Here is a 23,659-nt window from a genome sequence, read left to right on the forward strand (position 1 = left end):
GCGCACACAGTCACAAATACAGCCCAGTGAACACACGCACGCACGCACACACACACACACACACACACACACACACACACACACACCTGGGTAGCTGTGCTGTAGATGTCTGAGCAAATGTACCAGTGAACCTACTGGATGTGGGAACGTACAGATGTGGTCCTGTCGTGTAATTGTATGCAGAACACACACACGCAGACACACACGCACACGCAGACACACACACACACACACACACGCAGACACACTTACCTGCCCAGCTGGGGGTCTCCATGAACAGCCAAGTGGTCGGAGAGAAGGGACTTTCGTGCTGCCCTGATAGACAAGCACAGAACAAAGAGAAAAAGGTTAGCCATCAAAGACACACTTTAACATCTAACACAGGTTGTTTGAAACAAACAGAGAGAGAGAGAGAAAGAGAGAGAGAGACAGAGAGAAACAGAGAGAGAGAGCGAGAGAGAGAGAGAGAGAGAGAGAATGTGATTCACATGTTAAAAGGAAGTGTGGAATGTTACCCCATTACTGATGTGATTGCCATCACATAGAGAACACAGCTGGATGGGTGTGTGTGTGTAGCTGCAGTAGGACATTATACTGTAGTTTTCAATGTTGGCACATACAAATTAAACAATGTACCTGTCTAAAAACAACTGATCAAGCTTTAATAGGGAATTAAGTTGATTGTCATTGTTTGTGTTGTCACTTATATCACATGACGACACCTGAGACAGCTACATCCACTGAAGAAGACTTCTTATGCTACTAATTTATTAATTTTGCATTTGAGGATTTCTCCGTAATGTGTTTTTTTATTATTTTTAATTGCATTTGTTGACACTGGAGGTTTATACTGTATGACCAGATGTATTGCACATTCATCACCTTATATCAAAGGAGATTATAAATCCAATTGATTTTCACCACAAGAAGAGACTCGTAAAAGAGCAATTGCCGGTGGCTAACAGACCTCTGTCAGAGCAGCGCCTTCCAGTCGGGAACATTACAGCATATCAAAGTATATTAAAAACATTTGGAAAAATATACAGATGAATTCAACCTTTCCTTGCCTGGAGAGAGCCTCTGATTACTTTTGATCATACATCTACACTGACAATGGCATGAGCTAATAATTCAAAGATAAAACTGTGTTATTAAAGGGAAATAATATTTCATCCAGCCCATCAGTGACCACAGACAATCAGTCCGCTGACAGAGATTGACACTCATGTGATACCATATAACATCTGGTGCTGCACTGTCATCAGATACATATCCACACACACACACACACACACACACACACACCACACACACAAACACACACACACACACACACATAGAGTTCTATTCCCAAGACACAGCTGAAGAAAAAGAAGGAAAAGAAGAAAAGAAAAGTAATTATTTTTCAGAAGTGCTCATGTAGCCAAACAGCAGCTGTGACAGCAGGGCCTGTTGGTGTTAGTTGGACAACCTACTAGGGGCGGTGGCTGGGTAAGGGTGGAGTGAGGCCTATATTTTATTAAAAATGCATGTGCATATTACAGGATAGAGGCAACTGTGTGTATGTGAGCATCTCTAAAAGGGTTGGCATTAATCTAATATATAGCTCTAATCCTTCCAGTAGTTGTGATGTGTGTGTATGTATTTGTGTGTATGTATGTGCGCGTGTGTGTGTGTGTGTGTGTGTGTGTCTGTCTGTCTGGCCATGTTCCAGCCTTGGCTGCGGCAGCTGACACCAAATCAAGAGCAGAGAAAAGAGAGAAGCGAAGAGAAGAAAAGAAATTAGGCCAAAGCAGGAAAAAACAGTTGAGTAGTTGAGAATAGAGGAGAAAAATAGAACTGGTTTAGATGGGGAACACACAAGAGAGAGCAGAGTGTGGAAACAGCAATGAATCCATTCACAATAATAATGAGTTCATTCAGCAAACAAAAGCAAACAGATAATTAGCTGTCAGCAGAATGTTTAATATATGTTTCATCTCCCCCCGACGTAGAGCAATAGCAGACAAATATAGACAAAATGTCCAAAGCAGATGCATTTACTCTCTCACACATGCACACTCATGCAAGAACACACAAACATAGACATAACACTGATGTTCTGGAGTAAAGACATTTGAACTGGACTACATTTACTTACTACATTTTTTTTTACTTTTACATTTACATAATTTTCCAGAAAAAACATGCAAACATACTCAATTTTCTGAAAACTCATCTCAACTAATAGTACAAGTTTAGTAAATACCAGTAAATTTGGATTCAAGGTGCCAGTCAACACTCAGGATGTTAAAATCTAATCAAGTTTGTTGCTTACTTGTTCCATTTAGGATGACCTATTTATTGTTTCTTTGATTGTTATTTAGGCTGGAAAATATAGACTACAGGACACTGTTTACCAGAGGAGTAACATCATTTTAGGCTGAAGATAGTTGGATGGTAGTGGCACACAGGCCCAGGGCCCAAGGGGGTAGGGGGTAGGGTGGGCGCTCTTTGTGAAAAGCAAAAAAAAAAAAAAAAAAAAAAAAAAGTACATAGGTGAAAAAAACCCTGCCTATTAATTGACTATGCTAATTAATCACACTGACTTAATGCACTGTTTAAAAGTAATTGCTCACAGGCGCCTGGGTAGCTCAGTGTGGCCCTTTGCTGCATGTCATTCCCCCCTCTTTCTCCCCTCATGTCTTCAGCTGTCCCATACAAATAAAGGCCTAAAATGCTCCCCAAAAAAAGTAAAATAATTGCGCACAATCACAAATTGGCTGTCTCTTTAGATCTTAATGCAGCCACATAAATGACCCTGATAATGATCATAAATAAATTGGGATTTCAAAAATAAGTCTTATGTTTCTGGGAACATTACTTTATAATTAAACCCAAACAATTTCTATCACATCTATCACACGTCAACCTGTAATTTAAATGAAATGTGGAGCACCAGGCGACACTTTAGCTGGACTCGTTAAAAAATAAAAAATAAAGATTCCCCCAGTTCTCCAGTGTTTGGGCTGTTCCAGGTGGTCCACAATCTTTGTGCAGCCTCAACATGCAGCCTCACTCTCACTATCAGAGATCGTGACACAAGACCGTTTTTTCCATAGGGTCTTTTTTTTTGTTGACTTTGGAATATTTTAAGTGAATAAATATTCTATTTTATGTGCCATTTTATGTCATTTGTTATGTTCGCTTATGTTTAGTGGTCCCTCTAAACCTTTGGCTGAGGTGAAGGAAGGCAGTCATGCAAGGACACTTCAAATCAGGAATTCAAATACAGTATAAATCTTCATCCTTTAAATTGACCACATTTTTTCATACTTTACATACAATCCACATTAAAATAATACATGCAAGAGCACTTGAACAGAAACTGTTAAAATCACTATATTTAATTTGAGATTATTAAAAAAGGTAAAATGATATTCCACTTGGCTGTAGCACCTACAGCCATTCATTGTAGGTGTTTTTATTTTTATTTTATATTGCATTAGTTTTGTACCTGCTCTTTTTGCTTTTCTAAATAAAATATTAAAATGTATATTTAATTTGAAGATAAGGGCCCAATGGTGCAGGGTCAGGGAACAGCAACAGTCAGTTCCAAAATCGTTTGGAATCTGCATTATTCAGTATTTTTTTATAATAATAATAAAGTGTCTGGCTGAAATCTGATTTGTGACAAATCTAATATCAGCTGGATGTAGCAGTCTAACACTAGTTAGCACAGTGTCTGCACTCTGTAAAAACCTAATCTGTCATCGGTGTAATTAAAAGGGCCTCCTCGCCTGTTGCTGCCTCTAATGAATTGCAGGAGGATAAATAAGAGGTTTAGGATGGGAGATTGGGAGGAATTAAACGCAGTAACTCTTACTGACCGTCATGGCCACAGGGAATTATGTCAGATATCACTAAGTGGATGGATTTGATGTCATGACCCACCAACATTTACAGCACTGCAACTTTGTCTGCTACTTGCTACACTTCTGAAATGGCATGTGATCTGCTCAAGGAAAAGGATTACTTTAAAAGAGTGTGTGTGTGTGTGTGTGTGTATATATGTGTGTGTGTGTGTGTGTGTGTGTATGTCAGGGCTGAGCACCTCGACTAGGGGCCCCTGGCAGGTGACTGGGCCTGATTCTATTAAGCAGCCAGTAATTTGGCCCACGCTTAATCAAATCAACTTTAATACCTCCAATCAAATTACAGCAGCCTCCTGTGTCCCATCACACTGAGCCAAAGAAGAAGAAATGGAGGGAAGGAGGGAGAGAAGAAAATGAAGACAGCAAAGTCAGAGTACAACAAAAGAGAAAATGGGAGAATCTTGTAGAGAAGAGCGGTAAATCGGTGCACATGGATGGAAAATTATGAAATGAAGAAGGAATAGAGGGGTTGGGAAAGATTTGAGTAAGACAGGAGGAGAATGAGAGAGATTGGAAGGAGAAGTTGGAGAGATGAAGAAGTAGGAGGAAGGGATAAATAAATAAGGGGGAAAAAAAAAAAAAAAAAAAAAAAAAAAAAATATTATTTTTTTTTGTTGTTGGGGGTGTGTGGTGGGGGTGTGTGTGTGTGTGTGTGTGTGTGTGTGTGTGTGTGTGTGTGTGTGTGTGTGTGTGTGTGTGTGTGTGTGTGTGTGTGTGTGTGTGTGTGTGTGTGTGTGAGAGAGACAGAGCCACTACAGCCAGAGAGGAAATTGATTCTGCTTTTCAGGAAAGTGGACCAAGGAGTAAAATAATCACCTCCTCCTCTCACTGCCATTTGTACTGAGTGTTTGTGTATGAGACAGATGATTAGATATTAAACTGGCCACTTCTATTAAAGTGTTGCACATCTCTGATAATAGATAACATGCAGTGTGACACTGAGTACACTGACTAATGACAGATTAAGTGTTCGTAAACTTTTTTAATGGAACATGCAAAGCATTCATTATCGCATACAAAAAGGAGCAAATTCAATCGTCCTGAAAAAGATGAATAGTTAAACTGGCCTTGTTTCAGGAAACCCATTTAATGAGCAGGGGCACTTCCAGCTAAAACAGGTCATGTATCTTTAGAAGCACATGTTCAAGGTGTGGCTGTCATGGTTCACCTGTGACTGCCTCTAACAACAGTCGAGCTTGTCAAAGATAATCGGAAAGGTATATTATGATTGAAGAGATGCTATATGGGGAAATGTTTCTCTTTTAATCATATGTGCTCCACCTGGTAGCACAGCCTAATATTTCACTCACATACCCACTCTCTGAGGTTGCGATTCTGTATAAAGCCTTAGCTACATACATCATATTCCATATCACAATCATTCTTGGAACATCGTATTCACACCTAAAGAGCCCTGCATCCTAATAAGAAGAACCATCCAAACCAACGCAATCACTGTGAGATTGGCTCCTCACTCTCCTGCTTTATAGGCAGCATAGTGCTCTTTGGTCATGTTTGGGTGTTTCTTGAGCTAACTAGTAAAGCCAAACAGCAACACAACACTGGCAATTTAGTAATTATCTTGTAAGAAATAAAAAAATTAAAAATAGGATCTGTTTTACTGACAATCCTTATATCTCCTCTGACTGCCTCTAGGATTGTTAGGGAAATTTAGATTTACATACTTTCTCTCTTGTTATTATTAAACTGTTTGCATAGAATAATATTATACTGACTATAAAGAAGATAACGTGGACCCATTGCGTGTCCTTGTCTGGAGCACGGTGTGAAGCTGAGGAAAGAACAGGCGCTCCTTGACTGAGATAACTGACGACATCGACTCTTTATTATGACTATAGAGTTTTATCACATTCTACGTTGTATTACAAAAGCTTTTCGTTAGTCATATTTTGTGCTTTGCTGTAAATGCTTGAATTTGACTCTATTTGCAAGTAAACCAGCTTTGAACTTCAGTGGTCCCACCTATCCTTTGATAATGTAAATTATTCTAACAAGGATACAGTTGGGGTCTACAGTTGTGGCATTGTAATCTTAAATGTTGCAAATGAGATTAAAGACAACAGAGTTCCTGAAGGAATTTGGCAGGGCAACAGAATGACTTGCAAAAATAGCAAAATGCTCACCAGTGTGATCATATGCAGATCAGAGTTACTAGTTACTGATCTCTTCAGAAGCATTCTTCATGAGTAATGCAGAACAACTGCTTATGTATGCCGAACAACCCCTTTATGAGTCCCTGTAGACACACAGCTAATTAGATACAGCTAAAAAGAACCAATCAAATCAAGTGACAGTGACATTGGCTGTTTAGATTAGTTAATCTAATACAACAATTTCAGACATATTAGTATTGTGTTCTTAGTGGTTGGATGATTGTGGTAGTTTACTGTATATGGTTTTTCTGGGTGGTTGCTATGGTGGCAGAGGTACTACAATTAGTACTCAAAGAAGTAGTACTAACAGTGGTAGAAAAAGCAGCAGTACGAGTCATGCTGTTGTAAAATTGCTGCACAAAAAGTAAACTAAACACAAATTGCACTGAAGCAAAGCTGAGTATGACTGATGTAGCAAACACCTAACCCTAACCGAAAAAAGAAATGCTGGGAAGTCCTCATTCCTTGATGACAAGAGAAGGCAATCGAGATGGATGAAGAATGGATCCAAATTCCACACAGACACTTTTACGTAGTCTGAAATGTGACTGGAGCTACCTGCACTGAAGAACATCCCACTGATAGAAGGCTACAAACCTACCTATCAGCCAGTTGAAGTTATAAATTCACCACTAATCCATTCAATTACAGATTTATTTTGATGAGATTACCAGCTGTCCCAATACATATTGTAAAACACTTTGGACATGTGTGACATTGTGTGACATGAAATGATGTAAAACGCTCTGGGGTCGACAATGTCGTATACGTCAAACTACGCGTTTTATGTCATATTAATTATGTCAAGATCATTACAGTGTTGAGACTTAATTTCTTTTGTATGGAACAGAGAAATGCACGTTGTGGGATTTGCTGCCATGGTTTGCACTTCAGGGCCACCGTAAGAATACCATATTTTCCCCCTCAAGATAAACCCCATATTCCCTCCTCTTCTCAACACCATCCTAAACAAGTCTTTGCAACAGTTCTCCCAGCAGGTGTTTGTGAACCACAGCCTTGCAAATTCTCCTAGTGGGGTGAGATGAATGGCTGCAGCGCCTCAACGTATCTCAGCACCACCTTTGCTAAACCACATGTAGCAAATGTTAATGAGAGCTCCCAAATGCCAGCGCACAGAGGAGATAGGCCTGTTAAACACAGTCACTGATGAATAACAGCAAGTGCAGCTATGGAACTATCACGGGCACTAACAGAAAGACAAAGACGTGGGGAAAGAACATAAAAGAAGAAAAGAAATAAAAGCAATAAAAAAAACATGAAAATCGAAAGAGGGAGGGCATCCAGTGAAGACCGTGTGCATCATGTAGCCTATTGGAGATAGAAAGCCTAATAAAAGACTCCGAAAAAAGTGGAGGGATATTGCTGATGGGAAGGACGTAAAAATGAAAAACGACAACTGTAAAGCCTCTAAAATAAGAGACAACACAGAAAAAACAAACACACCGCCACAAACAACAAAAACATGCATAAATTATCACAGAGCACAATGCTTTACTTCCAATTTGTGTTGAGTTAAGAAAATGTAAGAAGCCGTAAAAGGGTGACAAGGACGTAAAGCTGCATGATAAAAATCAATCATGTCATACACAAAATCAATCCTGTGATAGAATGAATGGAGACAGTAATTTGCTTGTTCAGGGATGAATAGTTGTTATGTTGTAGCAGGGGCGTCACGGTTTGGTTTGTGATTTGGAGGGAAGACACACTGTGAAAGTTTTTTTTTGCGGTAATAAGGAGAGCTGAGCTGAGAGGATGTCAGCTGTTAATGGTGGAAACCCAGCTTCCTCACCAGCAGTAATCTCGTAGATTTGATCTTGTTTAATTGGGAGCTTCTTCACTCAGAGTAATGGACCTTTTTATTTTCAGATGTGTACATGCTGCTGGATGATGCTGATCCCTATCTGACTCTTTTTTTCTCTCCTCTGAATATTTTACAGACACAGTGATGCTTCTGCATACTTTTTGGATCATTCTGCATAACCACAATCATTCCTTGATTACCTTTAATTTTCTAGAAGATGTCAAGTACAAACACAATAACAGAACCTGACTGGAATCCACCAATTTTCAGGCGCAACTCCTCCCACCATGATGTAAATGAATCCTCTTGCTGATCAAGGTATATCCATGTGGTTTACCAGATGGCAAATGAGGCTCAACTGCAGGGCCACAATGAGAGATCAGGGGCTTGTCTCTTACTTAAGTGACATTTGATGGGATGGGGTGTGGTTAGAACCTTGGGATGTCATTGTCCTTCTCCATATGAGGGCAAACAAAGGGAGGGAATTAAAGATGCCACTGATCTGGCAGTGTGCAATGACAAGTGTTGTACTCTAACCCAGCTAACCAAACTAAGTGCTGCAGGAAAAAGTCACTTTTGATCAAAAGAAGGATGAGATAAGAGAGCCTGTATGCACTGGTTGCATTGGATTGTATATTCAAACTATTTAATGATGAACAATGCTGAAAAGACTATGAAGAAAAAAAAAAAAAAATCTGACACTAGGAATACACACATTTTACTTTTCCGATTTAATAGCATGCAAACTGAAAATGCACGACTGGATTTGAGGAATGCCCACCATGACACCCAGTTTGATTTGGTCAAATTAGATTTTTTTCAATTCGATTGGCACATTCTAGCCCGATGTTGACAAGGTGTAAATGCATCCATCTCTCCTTTACGTAATGTCTACTCCTACCAAGCAACGTGAACGTTCTGTTCTATGTGACAATGCCAGCTGAAGGGGCTCTGGAATTACATTGTATTTAGCCACCTCTTTCCCTGTCACATATAAAAAGAAAGGAAAACTTTACACTTTGTAAGTATAGTCCATCAGTGCAAGTAATCCATGTGTATGTTAGTTAATTAGATAGCTTCGTAGCTTACCTGTTGTAATGAAACTACTTATGGGCAAAAGTTATTCCTCATTCACTGTTGAACTGTGGACTGAAAGAAGGCTGTATCATGGGAAAACCAAGACTGCAGTGATTGCAGTCAGATTTGGGATATGGCTAATGGAGCAACCTACATGTGGCGTTTAAATAGAACTTGTATTTTATAGTACTTAATATGATACTCTTGACTCTCCTCGAAATGACAAGTATGACTGGCGTCTAAGAGATTCAAGCTGGAAATCACCTGCTGAGAATGAATCAAGCCCACAGAAATGTCAGAGAATCTTAAGCAAGGATTCAGACCAAAAACAGTCCTGTGTATGGGGCTGTGTTGTTTAAGGTACCAGGAAGATGATTAAATATGATCCAGGAAGTCCTGTTGGAGTAACAGATTAATGCATGTAAAAGGCTTATTAGACACCAAAACACTGCACAGCGGTTTGTAATACTCACAGAAGACAGAGTTTACATTACAAAGTAATCTAACACGAGTGAATTTATTTGATTGGCCAATGCATTGCCTTGCCAGATGACGTTGCATTGTGTTGCAGCAAACATTGAACCTGGCTCAACTTTTTTGCTGGAAGACCCTGCGCTGGCATCCCACTGCGCTAATGGACTGGCTTCAAATGGATGAGAGAGCTGCATTTTTTCACACAAGGCCTAAGAACTCTTCTGATGGGACAGGTATGCTATGTATTCCGTCTATGCAAGCCATGTCACGGCTCGAACTTAATGCACAGAATTACGATCTGAAGGGTATTTTTAGCTTTTGCTCATTGTTTTCCACTTACACACTTAAGAACGTGATTGTGTTTTGAGCCCAGAGCAGTACTGCGGCTGAGCGGATCCAATGGAGACACTGATGGAGGACTGCAGCAGCTGCTGACGTGCTGCTCTGTCACTGCATGGTGGGTGAGACAAGGTGTCAGCCTTTCAAATGGATCAAACCTCAGGAACAACTGTTTTAGAACAAACAGTTCTGAAACAAACGAGATACATACAAAAAGCATACGCATTGTGGGTACAGTATCACTGCTGCCTGCGCAACTCAATCTTCTTTCCTAAGGCCTATCTAACTATGAATCGAGGAATCACTGTGCGTGCGTGTGTTTGTTTCTGTGTGTGTGTCTCTCATATGCACAGTACAGCAGTGGGGGCGAGGAGTTGCTACATCAACACAGAGCCCAAGCATGTGTCGGCAGTGGGCAACAGGTGTCGTGTCAAAAGGTGATCATCCGCCAAAAACCTGATTGCCGTCTACACTAAATGCAAATTATGAAATTAATCGTACACAAACACGTTAGATGAACACCCAGGCTCTTGGGCTCTCCAGCACGTTGTGTTGTTGCTGGCGGTTGCGCACATTTCTCTGGCGCTCTGGGCGCTGTAGCGGCTTCCTCAGCAGGTTGAGCCGGGCTCCCTGCTTCACCCGCCCAGGCCACCGCTACCATCGCTACCTGGATGTGTGACGGCTAGAACCACGTGTTATGAGAGTAGCGTAGAGCAAGAATGGCAGGTGCATTGAGTTAGTGACGTCAGTGAGTGTGCGGTCAAGCAAGGAGAGCGAGCGGTACTGGTGTCGAAGTGAGAGTGAATTCCTGCGTGAGGGAAAGGAGATAGCGAAGACAATGCCAAAGTGAGTTAACAACAAACAATAAAACAAGCTTCTCAAGACACGGTGGCTTCATCTGTTGTCAATACTGCCAGTAAAGTGAAGGGAACATCGGCCCTGTACTTCCCGACCACGGTCTGGGAGCCCAAAACAGGAAAGGTGTAACACGGGCTTATAGTTTGATAAAGTTGTCTACTCAAAGAACTTTAACATAGTACAGCAACCATTCACCATTCACACACATTCATACACTGTGGCGAGGCTGCTGTACAAGGTGCCACCTGCTCATCAGATAAACATTCACACACATTTACACTCTGATGGCGCAGCATCGGGAGAAATTCACCGTGCGTTCATGGACATCGGAAAAACGTTTTTCCGAGTGAAAACGTCACCATTCATGTAACGTCCTGTTGGGAATCAGAGGTGGGAAACTTTTTGCTAACCGAGTTTCCCAGTTGGTGACACGTTGTTGACAACTGACGTTTGATGGAGGCGACTTTGGTTCACTGAACATATTTCAATGATAATAAACTGTTTATTGTGGACAAATGCCTCTGCCAAAAAACATACAGACATAATATATGTTATTCCGAGCTGGCATGAACACAGCATCAGGGTTCAGTGTCTTGCCCAAGGACACTTTGACATAGGACTGCAGGGCCAGGGATCGAACCACCAACCTTTCGTCCGCTCTACCACCTGAGCCACAGCCGCCCAATGCAACCATGATAATAGAGATAGCACCAAATACCATCAAAGTACCCTTGTTGGTTGTTTCTGAGAAAGAGAGAAAACGGTTTTAGGACAGGGATAGATTCACTGGAGAGATGCACTGGAGTATCTCTCTTTTAAGATCTTTTTCACAGTCCCACATATCTCTATATCTTTATGGCTGACTGTCCTTACTTTTTGAAGACCCACAGTATGCAGAATGGCCGTTTCAGTTCTCAACCTCGTTTATTGTACCTGGTCATAAAAGCTTGATTGTAGCTATATACTGCAGTATGCTTGGCTGTGTGTTATGGCCACTGATCTTTATGTTTCTCAGCACAGGAGAAGACCCCAACCTCAGCAAAACAGCAGCTACATAGGCATTCATACTTGCGGTGTGTGTGTGTGTGTGTGTGTGTGTGTGTGATTGAATTCTCCACCACCGCTGCCGCCACCACCACCACCACAACCAGTCCATCTGCATACATTCTCCCAGGGGATACATACAATAGGAACACTTAAATGAGGCATGCATAAATGGATGAGGCCCATCTCGCATCATACACAAGGCCCTGTGTGTGTGTTTTCCTGGTTGCATGTGTTTTTTTTTTCTCTCCCTTCTACATGCTTGGTGGTGGCAGTTTGGTAATTGAAAGTGAAATTGAGAAGAAGAAAAAAGAAAGAAAGAGAGGGTGGGTGTATGAAGATGGAGCGAGATGAGGAGGGAGGATGAAGTTGTAGGCGTCAGACACAATTAACCCCTGGAATAATTCAGTGATTAGATGTGCTGTAATTATTTAAAATTGAAAAAAGAGGAGGAAAGGAACAGGTGAACTGTGAAAGGGGTGAGAATTAAGAGTGTAACATGATAATGTAATGAGTCCCACTGTGGGTATCTAGAACAAAGGGTGCTGCATTTGTGTGTTTGGGAAGGTGTGTGTGTGTGTGTGTGTGTGTGTGTGTGTTTGTGTGTGAATAGATTACACCACTCTCTCTCTTTGTAAACATCTGAATGGCTCCATGTCCGATAGACAAGCGGTAAGCTGCCATCTCTGGGAGGGTGAACTCTATTTCACGGGTTAGTGCTACAACAGCATCTAGCCTTTTGGCTCCATAAAGCAAAGTACTGCTAGCTCTCCATCTCACAAATACTGTTTGCCCATTTTCAGTTCCATCTCAGTGGCGCTATCTCCGGCAAAGCCACCGCTCTAGGCCATGGGGGGAGCTTCTCCAAACAACAACTGAAGCCAGATGAAGCTTTTCTGGGATTACGACCAGAGCACCACTGCTCCCCCCTGAAGGCCACTACCTACTACATCTCCCCTGGACCTTCCAATACCCTGAAGACTTGCGTGGCACACAGAGGAAGGAGGAAACATGAAAAGAACATGCATGGCAGGTTGCAGAAGCAAAACAATCTAAGATAGCCATGGGTACACTAGTCAGATGCAAAAACTACCTGACCAGCAATAACTTCACTAAACTATTTCAGACAAAATAAAACGTTATTCATTCATACTGTAACTACTTAGATATTATAAAAAAAAAAGGTTTTTATTATAATAGGCAATGCAAAAACGTTGCATTTCAGTGAAGTTCATAGGTGATTCTGTAATTCACCAGTCTCTAATGCAGGCTATTCTCAGTTAATCATGCAAAATGTATAACATTTATAACAGGTGTGAGTGAAATGTAGAGCATAACTCTTTAGTCCAAACTAAGTAAGCAAGGTTTCAGTAAAATAAAAAGGTGGAGTTATTAGAGCACCCCATCTCGTTCTACTGGTTTCCTGTAGAAAAGCACTGGAGGAAGATATTCAGTCTCACACACACACACACACACACACACACACACACACACACACACACACACACACACACACACACACACACACACCTTCATTGCTCTCCACACAACTTCTAGGAGTGCTAAAACTGCTGAGCTGAGAATAATCTAAGCTAGCATTTTTAGTTTGTGTCAGTGGCAGAGGGAAACAATGCAAGACTAATGGGCGGGTGGTAGAATAGGCGGGTGTGTGTGTACATTTGCATGAGTATGCTTGTGAGAATGCATGCATCTTGGTGTGCTTGTGTATATGTGGGCACAATAGTCTTCCAGCCATGTTACCTTAATGCTAACTCAGGCTAATGTATTCAGCATACATAGATTAATGCACCTTCGGAGGGGCTCAAAGAACTTCTGCTAATTCAGGCTAAGGTTCTAGCGTTCTAGTATATGGCGGGCCATAAAGGGAGATCGCTGTTTGGTCGATGTAGAGTACACAGACACAAATCCCCAAAAGGAAAGCAACTTTACAACTCCTCTTAGGTCCAAGCACTCAAGCCACTGTATCAATTTAATTATCCGGATTAATGATCCTCATCATCATGATGAGCCCCTGTGTCCAGTAATGAGAGAGACCCAAGAAGGAGGGATAAAGCCTGAGATGAATGAATGCAAGAATGGATATTTGCTGTCATGATGAATTGCTTTCAGTGACACAGCGTATGCACTAGTGTAAGATTTTAAAGATGATCTTAAAAGTGCAACTGAAATGATTCATGTTGACATTTTTTGCTACAACATACAGATTTGGTCAGCAAATTGAATGTTTATTCAATTAATGTCAATTGTTTATGTATATATATATATATATATATATATATATATTGTTGGTTTCATGATGGTGCCCCTATCAGAATGCTATTGTTTGTCTCTGTACATCGACAGATAAATTTTTTTCATAAAGCAAATTAAATGATTTTAAGATGTATTTGCTGTATTTGCAACATCATCGTTCTACAGGTTAATAGCACTGACACTGACTAACAGTCTGACACCCAACCCAACAGGAGCCTCATGCATACTGAACAAGAGGTGTTTGGTACATGTATAGACAAATCTTTAACACCTAATCCTAAAGCTACACTGACTGAATACATCATATACTGAATCGTCATTGTCACTGTGTCACAGTGGCTTCAAGCAGTGGTACTTCCTAACCTGTTCTTATTCCCAACTCGTCAAATATTGATGCTTGGTCAGTGGCTCTCAGCGTCAGATACTGACGCAGCACCCTTTAGCGCCTGAACGGAACGCACCGGGCAGAGCAGCAACTCGACCGCGGCACTGTAAGATGACGTTGTATGAGTTACGGTAGCGAGTAGTATTTAAGACCGGGAAGCAGGCTGTGGTTGTCGATGGGTCAAACAACACAGGACTTTCACCCAGGAGACGGGGGTTTGTGTCCCGTCTTGTCCTGCGTGTCACTTAAACGTACATTTTGAACCCCGCCCACTCTGTCCCTAACCCTTACTAATCGGTCTCACAATGCATATTACAAAATGACGGCAAGGGTTCCAACTCAGAGCGTCAAAAAGTGACGAACGATCTAGGGCGTTGAAAAATTACACCAAATGGGTACCCAGAAAGTAAATGGGATTACATTGTAATTAGTTTACTCTACTTTTTGCGTCAGTAACTAATGCCAAAGGCCCCTGACCAAGTGTCCGTTTTTGACACGCTGGGAGTGTTGGGTACTTACCTCACCAGTGACTGGAATGTCATTGTCAGCTCAACCAAAATGTGCGTTACTCCCTGGTTACAAGCCCACTAAAACACTGTAAAAAGCCAAAAATGTGATAACTAAAGAGAGCAAATTGTGGCTTAAAATAGAGGAAACGGTAAGCAATATATTAAAATCATAAACGTTGTTTATTGACCCAGACTGGATAATCAGACTTTGAAATATTGTTTCTCTTCATTGATCTGTCTGTTCTGTGCCTGTGAAGAGATGAATCATTCAGTGAATGCAAATACAGTAAATCAGCCTGTGTCGTTTCCTACATCGTATGTTTCTGTGGTCACCATGGTCACATGGCAACCACGACTGCAAGTTGCAAAAGTTGGTTACACTTTACTTGAAGATCATGTCACTCATATGTAGATACCTTCAAGTAAAGTGTTACCCAAACGTTAAGCCATCATAAACTCTGACTACAGTGGCAACGAGCCGTGCACATTCACAAGAGCAGCAGCCACCCTCCATATTTACAATGGAGGCAATCGCTTGCTGTCAGAAAGCACCATATTGGTAATGTGATCGGCTACTGATGTACATACTGAAGTGCACTTGAACCCACTGTATGGACAGACAAGAACGTCCATATTCAACATGTTTTTTGTAGGGCTGTCAAACGATTAATTTTTATTAATCGTGATTAATCGCTGAATTTTTATAGTTAATCACGATTAATCGCATGTTTTATCACATGATTAAAATTCTATTATTTTGCATTTCAGAACAGTTTTTAAGTACATATTAACAATGGAAAGCAATTCTTACCAGGGTATCTTGATTGGGAATTAAATGAATGCAAAGAAAGTTACTTTATGAACTTGCCTTTAAGATTTGTATTAGTTTATTATTTATTTACTGTAAACAAAAGAAGAAAAAAGAAAAAAGAAGGGTACTAAACAACAGTCAGCAACTTGTTTATTGTTAAGGCCATGGTCAAAATTAAAGATTTAATAATAATGTAATAACTATAACAATAACTTATTTCACCAGTAAACCACCAGATGGGAAAAGGGGATTTTACAATTACCGTGAATGCACCACGAGGCTACCTGTTTTAAGTGAACGCACCGTCTGTTGTTTAATACTGACAACGGCAGCTGCTGCGCTGCTGAGCAGACTGTTAGGTCCCGCTGTTGGAATCCTCTACAGTGAAATCCAGTCACACTTTACACTGTTTAACGTTAGCTGTCAGCATTTTAACCCTGTTTAATCCAGCTGCTAGCTAAAGGTAGGCTAACGTTACCTGCTGTCAGGTGTAGTGTAAAGTCAGGCACCGAAATGAAGCACCAAAATTTTCGTTCTTATTCGGTCTCGTTACTACCGTTTAGGTCGGCACGTTTCGGTACCCAACCCTACTTACCAGAGTCAATATAGTGTGCAGTAACTTCTAAATCATGTTGATGACTCACTGACGTCCAGTGATCACCGGTTGATGAGACAGCGTTTGCACTTTGGTTTCAATAACCGGTCGGCGAGTAGAACTCTCCAAAATAGAGCTTTGCCTGAGCCCACTAGCATCAGCCTGAGTCATGTTAACTGGACTATGCTTAGCTCGTAGGTGGTAGCTCAAGCTTGACGTGCTTTGTGATATTTTAATTCGGCTTTACACAATGTGCCTATGACTTTCGACTTGTCTACGAGCCGTCCGGGAGTTTTGGAAAATAAAAAGCTCCATTCAGAATTGTGTTGCTGCTGCATTTCTCTATCATGCTGCAGCCTGCAGCAGGAGGATGTGTTAGGAGAAAGTATGGCAGCTTGATGAGAAGTAAAGGTGCGGCAAAGGGTCAAAATAGTAGCCTGTTAGGCACGACGTGAAGCCAAGTGAAGTGAAAATAAATGAATAAATGGCAGCATGCAATAAAAAAAATCAACGCGTTATGCTCGGCCCTTAACACGTGAATGCTGACAGCCCTAGTTTTTTGTTTTCACCAATGCCAATGTTTTTACCATTCCGGAGTAAAGAGAGCAGCTTGTGTCTTTAAACATATAATACATTTCTGCCACTGTGGCATCTCCATAGGGGTCTCTCAAACAGACTTTTTGATTACGCCGTAAAGTTGCCTGGGATCATGGGAGTTGTTGTCATTAAACAACCACCGTTGCAGATAAAAATGTATCTGTTTATGGAAGTTATGGGTTAAAGTTTCATTCATGTTACGTTTAGTAACGTTTATTCATGTCACGTCAATTTATTTAATTAGCTGCAGTGTTTCCCTCATAATTAGTTAGATTCTATTTGTGGTGGTAGCTGACCGGTTAACGAGCAAGTAAGCTAACATTGGCCAACTAAAACCACAGTATGACAATATATTTCACGTCAGTGCCTTATCACGGGAGGTAGGCGGGCGGCAGCTCGAGGGCGGACCTTTGGTTGGCCGCTGTGGCAGCTTGATTTCTTCCCAATGGATCAGCAAACTTTCTGGTTTTGCTGTTTGTGTCGTGAACACCCGGCCCTGGGGTTTGTGCTGGCTAGTTTCAGGTTGCTGTAATCACTGTGGCTGTGTCCCCGGGGATGCTGTCCACTCTCATCTCGACAAAGTCTTTTAGCGGCGGGGAATAAGGCAGATAGACCAGGGTGTGCTAGCTGGCAGTAAATTAGTCAACCCATATGGCATGCTCGGTGTCACTGATTAGAATTACAGATTTCTCTTGGTTTGAACATTATTGGAAACATTTGGGATTATGTAAGTACACAAAAAAAATTATATATATATATATAAAATAAAACATAGGTATGGTAATTTTTAGACATAATACAGAAAGTTTACAAGTTATATCTTTAAGTTAGGATGGGGTGTTATCATCACGTTATAATTTTTTTTTTTTATCTTTTGGGGTCTGCGGGTCAGCATTATTGATCTTGTGGTGAAAAACTGCAAAGAACTACTATTGCAATGAAGACCATAGACTGAGACCACAATCAACGGATAAAAGTAGTATCCAGTAATACAGTGGAGGTACATATAATTTACTAACTCAAAAAAGTAGATTTAGTTTTTTAGAGACAAAAGCCTTTCCTTTGGCAAATTCCTTAATCACTGACTTATTCCATGGGATGCTTCCTCATTATGGTGCTCATTGTAAACAACATAATTGGTCATTCACGATGTTCTATATGCAATCTACAACAAAGAATAGCCTGCATTTCTAGGTGATGCAATGTATTTTGAATTTAATTTTATGCTATATAACGCATAAGTAGCTCAAATCCCAAATATCTCCATCTTTGACACACATGGCCACAAACATGTATGTGCGTACATAGTGATACATATCTAACTACAGTTAGTGAAGGTGAAATTATGACTATGGGGAAAGGGCTGAGAACTTAAAGGTTCTCTATTGTAAACATGGAGCCTTCCCATTAAAGCATTAAAACACACACACACACACACACACACACACACACACACACACACACACACACACACACACACACACCCTAGTATTCCCCTAATGTGTAAATCAATTCCACGTTGTTGTCGTGTATGTTAGTGTGAGCATCTGCTGCATTTGTGAATGCTCTGGTATGCATGATGGCATGTGTTGTGTTTGATAGCAAGCAAGAGAGAGGCAGAATAAGAGCAGTGGCTTATGTCAGTCTCTTTGTTTGTGTGTGTGGGTTGGGATGTGTGAAGTGAGACGGACACAAAGAAACAGCGAACAAATAACCCATTAGGTGGTCATGCTAGACTCTCAGGGGCAGCACTGTGTGTGTGTGGTTTCTTTTAGTGTGTGATTGTGTGTCACCATTCTGTGTCTTTCTGCAACTGTCAGCAGAATGGGGCTTTTTATGCGTACCAATCATGTCACGCAGAGAGAGCCTTCTCTCCATCTTACACACACACAGACACACACAACACCCTCCTCTGCTCGCTGCCGTTACTTTATTGATTCTTAATGACACCAGAGTCACTGTCATGGATCTGCTGTGACCACTCTGCTGGCCCTGTTTCATTATTTCTGGAGAAAGAGGGGCAAAAAGGCACAGAGAAAAACAGATGCTCGGAGGCTGTGCGTGTGTCTGGTTGACACAGAAACCCCTATAAACTCCCTAATTGTTAAATCTCACCATACTAATTAATAACACTAAAATAAAAAGTGATTTAGGATGGCATAACCTCCTAAAACTATGAACCGTTTTCCAGCATTTTGTGGGTGAAAAATCTGTTTACTGCTCCGTGATGACTGAATTCATCTCTCATTCCCTAACAGAGAGCTCTGGCTGCTAAATTGTTCACACATCAGCAGACTTTTAGCTAAATGATTAATGTAATTTGGTTTATCATAATTACTTTCTCCACCCTGGCCAAATGAGCAACAGGGTACGTCTGTTAGCTCACCCAGCACCCAGACTCATTACAGAGAGAGTTTTGACTGCTACCGGACAATAAATCCACTCCACAGACATGTTGCTGTAAATACTGAAGGGATAGACTGATGTAGGGGGCAAACGTTAGGCTTTCATCACAAAAGTGATTTGGTTCAGTCAGCAGTAAGGTTTCAGTGAAATGTAGCAAGCGTGGACTGTTTTTCCAAAAACCAAGAAAAAATTTAAATTGATGTGTGATTTTATTATCAACTGGAAATAGAAAGTTTGAAATAGAAGTTGCATATTACATAATCCACACAGTGCCAGTGAGTCTTTTCTAAGCTGTTGGTGCTTTCCAACTAATATGGCAATCATACTTAATCAATGGTAAGAACTAATGTGTGTGTTCTGCACTGACATCCAACATGAATGTCCATCTACAGTAGAGGGTAAACACATGGAAACACCGTTTACCCACCTTTCATAATCCGAAAATGTTTAGACCCATCCCCCGGGGTCAACCTTGATGTTGTGATCACAGAACTCATGTTAATGAGTTTTCTTTGTCTTCTTTTTTTGTTTTTGGCAGTTCAACACCAAAAGCTGGATAAACTATGTACCGAGTTATTTTCTTCAACCTAAACAGAGAAACTCCAGGCTAAACAAGACTGTCCTCCCTCCAAAAAAATGCTTCCATAGGTCGTTTGTTCAAGCAGCAATTACGACTCATATTAATGTTTATAGTGGTGGCACCCTCTACTGGCCATAGTACTTATGACGGGAGCAAAACAGAAAGATACGTGACAAAGTATAAGAGCTCCAAGTTCTGCATGCAGAAGCAGGTTGGGGTGGTGGATGGCTCAAACAAGCACAGAACTATTGTTTGAAAATTAAAGTAAATGGTGACTTTTTACATGGCATTTAGTGCTACCTGCATAACCAGAAGTGAAGTAACGTCTGATTTTAACCTAAACCATTATGTTTTTCTAAACTTAACTAAATCAATTTTGGTGCCTTAACATAACCAAGTACTTTTTGTACCTAAACATACCCAAAATGCGACCGTTTCACAACGTTAACATAGTGCTTAAAATGTTAAAATGTTTAAAACCGCCATCTCTGTTCTCTGGTTTAGGTATGAGGATGGAAAACGCTCCCATGGGTCATATAACAGGGTAGGAATAAACAACCTATATCAGCGTATGGTTTGGAGCACTTGTTGGGCAGAAGCAGTCACTGGAAATAATCAATAAACAGGGCGGCTTTGAAGGCCACAGATAAGGAGCTGTTCAGATAGGAAAGCACAAATAACACTATAACATGACATCAACTTGTGTACCATTCAAGTGTTCCAAACCAAGAGGCCCTGTTTCAACAGTGAGACTGAGGGATCATTATATTGAATAGTATAGGCAGGTAGATAAACAAAGGAAGGCAGACTTCACCAGGCTGGGAGCAGGAAAAAAGGCAGGAGTCCAAATTAGGCAGCAGGTCACGCAGGCAGGTAACAGAAGCTCGAAATCAATGACAGAAAACCACACTTCAACATTGGTGGTCTGACAGGGAATGAATGGAATAGGGCCATTGAATACACAAGTTTACGCGCTGTATCCCAGGTGGCGCCATAACTCTACACAAATGCATTTAATTTCTGCCGGAAGTTGTTTGCACATCGTCTGCCGGTGTAAACACAGCGATGTCGACGCTAGCTTGGGAACACGGTTCTACTACTTTGACTGGAGATGGCGTTACTCTCCTCCACCTGAATTCAGTGCAGAACTGGGAGGATAACATGACGACGTGGCCCAGCATAACGTACAGCAAGATTTGCTCCTACTTCGTGCAATCCATGGCAATAGATGGAAAAGCAATGGACAATCTGAAAGCCTCCGAGGCATATCAATATCTGCACAGCAACAAAGTCGGTTGTGTCATGTCATACAAACATGATCGTTTTGTTTATCTGAAAGCAAATGTAGAGCCGATCCAGTGTTTGAACAATGCATGGCATAATGCTTGGGTGCTGGTAACTGAAGCTGGAGAAGTCAAAACTGCGGGATGTACGTGTGTTGCTGGACCAGGGAGATCTTGTTCCCACTCAGCTGCGATCCTGTGGAAGGTAACTAGATTATTTGACCATTGTAGCCTAGGCCTATGTCTTCTTTTCAAAACGCTATAAATCCATCAATTTGTTATTTTTTAGAAAGTCTTTTGTGTTTTAATTTTCGTGTTTGCATTTCTGAGGAAAAAACAATGTTAGGCCTACGTGATAGTTCTCCATTACGGACGTGAGCGCTCTGAAAGCGGCACTAAAGACTTTCAAACTTTCACAGACACCTCAAAACAGAAAGAACAAAGCCTTTAAAGCGAGTTTCGTTTTGTATTAATTGTATCTTAATTTTAATCAATTTTTCATTAACCAAATTCCTGGATTTAATAAATAAAAAATAAATATAGCAGACACACAATAGATAATCACAACATAAGGCTCCGGCCTGAACTGGAGCTTATGCATGAACCGAACACTTGTTTATGAATAAACAATTAAAATGTCTCATTGCAATATTTTACATATTCATAATCATTACTTTTGCTGTTTCTTTGGACAGCTTTTAGGTACCGTTTACATAAGTGCGCTCATAATTTAATTGAATTATGATAAAAAACGCATTTTCTTCATAAAGTGCATTTCTCCAAGCCCAATGTTCTGTATATTCATTGTATGACATGTGTGCAGTGAACCCATTATAATATCTATGCACTGTTTTTACTATATCTCTCTAGGTAGAAAATGCTGTGAGACAGGGGAAAACCGGGCGTGCCTGCACAGACAGACAGAACCAGTGGAATGCTGGGTCTAAAAGAAATGCTGGTCAGAGGAAGATGAAGTCATTGACATATATAAAATGGACTAATCAAACTCTCAATCATTCCCAATCTTACAGAGACGGAGAGTGTAGGTATATGTAAGGAGATAACATAAGCACAGGCTAATTATTGCTAACTAACATGCTAGTTAACATTAGTAATTAAACCTAAACAGCTAACGTAAGTCCAAACTGCCTGTGAGCTTCTCTTGTACTATACGGTAATTCCTCTACTGTGTGACAGTAAGTCTCGTGGTTATGACACAATCGTTAGCCTATTTTTACAAAAACGTCTGCTACGGAGCCATAACGTGAGGTACAAGGTAATGGAGCCTTTTATACATTGTTGTGTTTCTTTAGAAATAAACAACGGATAAATAGAGTCTTTAAACGCTTCAGATGTAAAGTTATTCACTGTCAAGTGACGTAAAAAAAAAATGGCGGTCAGTGGAATGCTAACAGGAGGTGATGGCCAGGTAGCCACAAAATGGCGCCATAGATGGCTCGAGTTCTAAAGCGAAGCTTACCCCCTTGGATGAAGTATGTGCGCTTCAAACAACACAACAGGAAGGATCTCTACCAGCCACCACCAATTTCACAGCCATCCTCTACCACTCCAGAACTGGCACAGGAGGTGATACTCTTTAGGACTCATGAAGAGTGGAGGAAGAACGCACTTGCCTCACCAATGGCAGCACTTTTCAGTTGCCCTGGGAATAGCCTCCTGCAGCTCTGCTTTAATGCTAATACCTCCTCCATCACTGAGCCAACACCATGTCCACACCTCCATCTCCTAACCCATGATGAGCACCACACACCACTGGCTTGTTTAAAATGCAGAACCTTCTATGATGAATACATTAAAGTGCCCATATTATGAAAAAAACACTTTTTCTGGTATTTGGGGTGGTCTTTTGTGTCTCTGGTGCTTCCACACACATACAAACTTTGAAAAAAATCCATCCATGCTGTTTTGAGTGAGATACGGTTTCTGAATGTGCCCTGCCTTCAGTCTCCTGGTGAGCTGTTCAAAATCGGCTCGGACTGTGACGTCACAGTCCGAAATGAGCTGGCTAACCGCAACCGTTAGCTCGTAGCATTAGCATTAGCATGCTAACGCTAATACTAACACTAGCATGGTACCTCGTTCTCAATAGCAAAGCACTGCTACAACACACACAAGTTCACCATAATCTCCAAAAGAACTACTTACATGTGCGCCCTCATTTAGAAGTCTCCCAGCTAATCCTGCCTTGTAACTGACTGAAGTTGGAGAAACAGCCTGTCTTTTACTTCTATGGAGCTAGCTAGCTGACATGATCTACATCTGAGCTACTGAGCATGTGCGAGTGCAATCAAAGATAGTACAGAAGAAGAAGAAGAAAAGAGGTCTCACTCTGTAGCTAAAACAGAGACCAGGTGAAAAGAGGATCTACAGCAGTGAGAGAGAGCTGTGCAGTACAACTAAAATATGGTGTTTTTTGAAAATTAAACCATGTAAACCTATTCTGGTACAACCTTAAAATACAGTTATGAACCTGAAAATGAGTATAATATGGGCGCT

At 40.9% G+C, this 23,659-nt stretch overlaps 1 protein-coding gene across 2 annotated transcripts in view; it reads right to left on the minus strand.

Annotated features, from left to right (window-relative positions):
• LOC120550790 (RNA binding protein fox-1 homolog 3-like) overlaps positions 1-23,659 on the minus strand; it is a 1,027,376-nt gene that overhangs the window by 545,257 nt on the left and 458,460 nt on the right. For both annotated transcript variants that reach the window (XM_039787629.1, XM_039787628.1), the window contains exon 4: positions 253-315. In XM_039787629.1, the coding sequence (XP_039643563.1) occupies positions 253-274 (22 nt within the window). In that variant the 5' untranslated portion in view covers positions 275-315. The remainder of the gene's footprint in view (positions 1-252; positions 316-23,659) is intronic.

This window comes from Perca fluviatilis, chromosome 21 (assembly GCF_010015445.1).
Source record: "Perca fluviatilis chromosome 21, GENO_Pfluv_1.0, whole genome shotgun sequence".
Taxonomy (NCBI): Eukaryota; Metazoa; Chordata; class Actinopteri; order Perciformes; family Percidae; genus Perca; species Perca fluviatilis.